This window comes from Hipposideros armiger, unplaced genomic scaffold (assembly GCF_001890085.2).
Source record: "Hipposideros armiger isolate ML-2016 unplaced genomic scaffold, ASM189008v1 scaffold_984, whole genome shotgun sequence".
NCBI classification, from domain to species: domain Eukaryota; kingdom Metazoa; phylum Chordata; class Mammalia; order Chiroptera; family Hipposideridae; genus Hipposideros; species Hipposideros armiger.
In genome coordinates, this window is record NW_017732334.1 from 38,378 (window position 1) to 44,774 (window position 6,397).

At 30.6% G+C, this 6,397-nt stretch overlaps 1 protein-coding gene and 1 long non-coding RNA gene across 2 annotated transcripts in view; both read left to right on the forward strand.

The window, feature by feature from the left end:
* The window catches only part of SLC30A5 (solute carrier family 30 member 5), a 41,531-nt gene extending 37,725 nt beyond the window's left edge, over window positions 1-3,806 (forward strand). Inside the window, exons 12-13 of the mRNA XM_019631156.1 lie at window positions 45-177; window positions 766-3,806. Coding sequence (XP_019486701.1) covers window positions 45-177; window positions 766-936 — 304 coding nt within the window. The 3' untranslated portion in view covers window positions 937-3,806. The remainder of the gene's footprint in view (window positions 1-44; window positions 178-765) is intronic.
* Window positions 3,807-4,050: 244 nt separating this feature from the next.
* Window positions 4,051-4,992, forward strand: LOC109375673 (uncharacterized). The gene is made up of 2 exons (XR_002122614.1): window positions 4,051-4,091; window positions 4,762-4,992. It is a non-coding gene; the product is annotated as an uncharacterized LOC109375673 (long non-coding RNA).
* The last annotated feature ends 1,405 nt before the right edge of the window (window positions 4,993-6,397 follow it).

A 6,397-nucleotide genomic window follows, 5' to 3' on the forward strand; every position in this document is an offset into this window, starting at 1 on the left:
ATTATAGCCTTTAAGTCCATTTATATTACCTCTCCTTTTATTTGACAGATACAGAAAATTGAAGGATTAATATCATATCGAGACCCTCATTTTTGGCGTCATTCTGCCAGTATTGTGGCAGGAACAATTCATATACAGGTGACATCTGATGTGCTAGAACAAAGAATAGTACAGCAGGTAATCTTTTGCTTTTACAGTAATTTCAGTTGAAGTAATTCATGCATAAAATTGTACACATTAGAAAAGTAGTAATTTAACAGCTTAAAATATCAGTCTTTCATCTAAGGATACAGAACTTATTTTTTTACATCTAGATTTGTTTCATATTCCAGAGTGGTTAAAATAAAATCAAGTTTTAGTATTTAGAGGATAAGCTTAATTTATGTAAAAAAATTTCATTTATGATCCACCTTCATTCACAATAGATTATCAAGAAATGTTATTATAAACGTAGCCCTAAATTAATAATATTAAAGTTGGCAGGGTGTATGCTATGATTGGAGATAAGGATCAAAACAGTTCCTGTATCCCTAGTCTAGATATATGTAATTGGAAACAATAGCTGTTTTTCTTTACTACTTTGAATGTGAGATCAAAATTTACAGGTCTTCTAAAAGATCCTATGTAACATTTGCCAAATAAATAATAAACATTATTTTGAGGATTTATCTTTGACTATAGTTATAAAAATGTGTTATCAGTTATTTAAGACATGCATTAAATGCATAATCTAAATGCTTTAAAATATATGGGTTTTTATAACAGGTTACAGGAATACTTAAAGATGCTGGCGTAAATAATTTAACAATTCAAGTCGAAAAAGAGGCATACTTTCAACATATGTCTGGCCTGAGTACTGGATTTCATGATGTCCTGGCTATGACAAAACAAATGGAGTCCATGAAATACTACAGAGATGGTACTTACATCATGTGAAATAACTCGGGGAATTACCCGTGGTGTGTGAACAATGAAGATTAAAATAACTCAGTATTTATAATATTGCCAGAAGGAAGAAAATTGCACATAAGTGTACAGAAACATGCCATATTTGAAAAAAGTTTAAAACTTCCTACTGTTGGATCAAGGAATCTTTCTAAAGGAAATTTAAATACAAAATGAAGCATTAATTGTTCAAGTAAAATAATTATTTGAATTATGTATGTAACAAGAATCTTAAAATTTTAGTGAACATGATGTATTACATCATCTTTAATAATGAACATATAATGATGGAATTGAGTGAAGACCAAAATTACTTCTGTGTTTACTTTCTGTTAGAAAGCATCTCCATTGTAAATAATGTATTTACATGTTTATTACAAAGACCCAAATGAAAAATTTTTAGTCAATTTTTTGCATAGCCCTAAGATAAAATAGGAATAAAAGTTCTATATTTATGGATTTTCTGTATATAAAACTGGTTTCTAATTATAAGTTAAATCCATGAAGTAAAATCTGTACTGCCACTTTAAATGTAAACTAAATTATTTGGGAGAAACTTCAACCACTGATACGAGACAAGCAGTGAGAATAGGAAAGTATAACATTATAATTTTTGATGTATTACAAAAACCAACCACTCTGTAAAATAAATTTTTTACTTTTGATAATATTTGCAAATGAATACTTTATTAGGGTAAAGAACTTATACTGAGTTGTGTCCATGTTATTTATTCACTTGTCTTCTGCCTCTAAAGTAGAATATTCCATTTCTTATTATGCATCTGGAATTCCTAGTTGCCTATCAAGCTGGTATCCAAGCAATGCTAGGCATTGCATCTTTTCATTTAGCTCTGTATGTGGTGGAACAGCCAGTTGAGAGAACCATAAATAATTAATTGAATGTTCTGCCTATAAATGTAATTTTTAATACATTTCTGGAACATGTAAATATATAAGAAATATCAAAGCATATACATAGGTAGTTATTTTGAGGTTTAATAAGTAAATCTTATCCATAAACACTTGGGCACCATGAAATCAAAATACTTACCTTATAACTACTTTTTATAGTAATATCTAATTTATATTTTTTAATTTCCAATTTAAACTGAATGTATAGTCTGAAAAGACTATATGATAGATATATGCAGTTTTATAAAACCAAAGAATGTTGTCCAAAAGAAACATCTCTTTATGAGAATCTGAATATTTTCACCCTTATACTAGAAATTTTGATAAATAGGATGAATTAATTTTAGTATGGGTACTATTTTTTTATCTATACCATAATGGCAAATGTGTATTGTAAATCATATTTTTGTCTTACTAATTTTAATATGTGAAAGATTTAGAAATTTGTTGTAAGTTATTTTGATATTCCTTGTCTTCTCTTTACACTGTCTGGTCCAGAATCTTCTATACATACTAAAATTTTTGAGTGGTGGGAAAATAATTGCATATTGATGTTTCAATGCAATTTTTATACTTGAAAAAATTTTTAAGTAGGTAGGTACAATAAATATTGCACCATCATTAAAATTGTCATTTCTCTTAGACAGCTTATAAACAGCAAGAAAATTAATGTGACTGAGAGATACCAAAATGTGAGCGAAGGCAGGAGTTGAACATTAAAGGGGTACAGGTGGAAAGTAGGAAAACTCCAGTATTGAAGAGCACCAGGATACTAGTTCCAGCTCATACAAACCATGTGACTTTAGGCAAATATCTGAGTATCTTTTTTTCCCCTCATACATAAAGAATAAAATATGCTCAAATTCACAGCGTTATGAGGAGCAAAAAGAATAATGTATGTGAAAATGAGAGTTGAAAAGGGCTAACTAAATAAAGTGAGAGAATTATTATTTTAAACCTGACTTCAGAAGTTTTTTTCTATTGAAATCAGTACCTAAGAGATTAATTAAATATTAAGTGAACAAATAAGCTTAAAATAATATACAAAACAGAAGCCTATGTCTAGTTTGACCCAAGAAGGGTAGTGGTGGTTGCTTAACACACCTATTAGTTTCTCTCATTCCCTTTCTCTCCAACCATTGTTTTCCATTATTACCAATTTAGGAGCTCATAATTTCCACTTAGAATAAACTTCACATATTTTATAATACAGATTTATTGTTCCTTTTACATGATAATAGATCAAAATTCAAACTTTTCTAATTTCAACAGAAAAATAAAGCTATAAATAGAGATCTCTAAAGGATTCTGGTTTTATTTTAAATTTAGATTGATTCTCCCCTCAAATATTAATGCAGAGATGCATGTTTACTAGTTAATGGTTACATGGTCAAAAATTTAAAAGAGTAAATGACAAAAAGCCTCCCACCTGTCAATCATACACAGCTCTCTTCTAAAAATTACCACTCTTGTCAGTTTCTAGTATACCCTTCCAGATATTTTAAGAATATACAAGCAAATGCATGTATGTATTATTTTTTACTTAAAAATTATTCCATAGTTGAAATAAAGCATCTTGGTTCTTTTTCTTAGCTGTATAGTAACCCTATTGATAGATATTTTTTTTTTAGGTTGGTTCAAATCTTTTGCTATTGTAGACAGTGCTGATACAAATAGCCTTGTATTGTACAAACATCATTTTGCATATGTGCAAATAAACATGTAGAATAAATTCAGACAAGTAGAATTTTGGAGACAAAGGGTTTAGGACATTTATAAATCTAAAACATATTGCTAAATTGCACTCCATAGATTGTCACAGTTTACCCTTCCAAATAGAAATTTAAGGCAAACATTTCTTATGGCCTCAATTTGTATGTAAGTTAATTATGCAAAAAGATTACATATAGATGTCAAACTAAGTTCAATTATAAAACCAGTAATGTTTATTTCATTTTTAGTGTGATTTTTCAAAAGGAAAGTGTTCTAGTACATAATATATAATACAACTAAAAGGTTACAGTTGGATTGTTTTTTGTTTTGTTTTGTTTTTTTATTAGATTTTTTTTTTTATTGGGGAATTGGGGAGGGGAACAGCGCTGGGGAATCAGGGGAAGGGGAACAGACAAGTTGTTGTCCTTTTGTTCTTCAGTCTAGTTGTGGAGGATGTTGCTTCACTGGCCCGTGTTGGTNCCACGGACCTGTAGGCGGAGGCATGAATGCTAACATGAGGGGTGAGTCCTTACCAAAATTACTGGCCTACCTTTCAACAGTGTTGTGAATTGACGTTGGGTTTTTTTTTTTTTTTTGTATTAAATATTGGGCTTCTGGTATAAATTTATTTTTGAAAAACTATCTGTGGCTAAAGAAAAATCTGAAGTCTGGTGTAGAAAATGCTCACGTTTGTTCATAAATGTCGATTTTTTTAGAGTCCGTTTCATGGTGACAATTGTATAAATATTACTTGCCAGGGAACACTGAGTGTGCCATTATGAACTCTCACTACAAAAGAGCCAGGATATTTTTATTGTACTATAAAAAATATAAAAAATGAGGAAAGTGTTATCACTTATTATATTAAATTTTTTATTCTGGTTGTTTAATGTAAATAATTTGGGTAATATTAAAACTTGGCTCATTTATGATTTCTAAGAAGCCTTTCCAGACAAACTGCACCATCATAAAACTCACCACGTAGTGGTATAGTTGCCCACATCCTTCCCTTTTTACCACTGTGCTGTGAATTCCTTAAGGATAGTGACCATGTTTTAGTCATTTTTTAAATACCAGTCCCTAGCAGAGTGCCAGGTTCATAGTAGGTCCCCAGTAATATTTGTAGAATGGACAAAAGAACTAAATTAGATGTGCTTTAACTTTTAATATTTTTCTATATTTCACTTGTAGGTGTGTTTCTACATGTTTTGGCAGACACACTTGGCAGTATTGGTGTGATTGTATCCACAATTCTTATAGAACAGTTTGGATGGTTCATTGCTGATCCCCTCTGTTCTCTTTTTATTGCTATATTAATATTTCTCAGTGTTATTCCACTGATTAAAGATGCCTGTCAGATTCTACTTTTGAGACTACCACCAGAATATGAAAAAGAACTACATCTTGCTTTAGAAAAGGTACTGTGTGTGAATTTCTTCACTGGTCTTTTCCTTTTAAGATAGCATTTGAAATTAAGTTGACCTAACAAGAAATGTGCATAGTGTGGATGAAGAAAATACAGTTTTACATAAAGGACATAATATAGGGCCTGAATAAATGGAGAGAGAGATTTTCTTGGATAGGAAACTGTATTGTGAAGACATTGATTTTCTTTCACTTAAATCTCAATGCAATTGCCTCTTGTTTGGATTTTTTTTTTTTTCTGTTTGTTTTGTTTTGAGGGAGGGTAGATAATCCAGTATTATTTGGAAGCTTATTTGGAAGCGTTAATGCTTGAGAATAAACAAAATACACTGTATACATAAATTTACAGAATTAACTAATTAATAGAATCCTATCTTGTGATTATAAAGTTACAGAATTAACTAAGAAAACTAGCAGTTTTGTTCTTGCATAAGAATAAACACATAAATTCTGATTTAAAAAATCAGAAACAGACCCAGGAACTTAAGAAATTCAATATATATCAAAGATGACATTTCAGATCACTGGGGAAGAAAGGATTGACCTAATTAACATTTCCACTTGGTGGAAAAGAAAAGCTATATCTCTATACCACACTACATAAAAATATGTTTCCAGTGGATTAAATATATAAATGACAAAAAAAATTATAAAACTGCTAAAATAAAATATTTTTATAGTCATGGAGGTAGGGAAAGCCTTCTTAATATGCTTGAAGTGAAACCAGAAGCTGATAAAAGAGGGGGAAAATCTACAGATTGGACCAACTGAAAATTGTCCATTGGCAAAAGATTCCATAGCAAATGTGAAATACAAAAGTCAGACCAGGAGAAAATATTTGCAGCACATATAAACAGGCAAAGGCTTACTATTTATAATCCTTTAAATCAAGAAAAAAAACAGTCTTATAGAAAAATGGACTAAGAATGTAAATGGGCAATTCATAGAAGAACAAATATAAAATAGAATGTATTTCAACTTGTGGTCAGCCATATATTAAAGCAATTAGGATCTGCTAATGAAAATTAGCATCTTAAATATTTAAGGTATAGCACCTTAACCCACTTTTCATAAATAAAATTAGTATAGTTTTCTCACCTTCTCATCATTAGTTACTACTAAATCCTACTAAAAGGTTTTTTATTTCAAAATACGTCTATCACATAAAATGTCAAAATACAGAAAAGTACAAAAAAGGATGGGGAATCACATATTATTCCACCACCTGGAAAGAAACACTTTCAAAAGTTGTTTTTCTAGAGGGCTGGCCGAGTGGCTTAGTTGGTTAAGAGCTCGCTCAAGAGTTTGAGCTCTGAGCACCAGTGGTTCAATTCCCGGCCCGAGCTGAGCAGCTGCTGAGCTGCCAACTGGTGGCAGGGTGGCTCAGCTTAAAAAAAAAAAA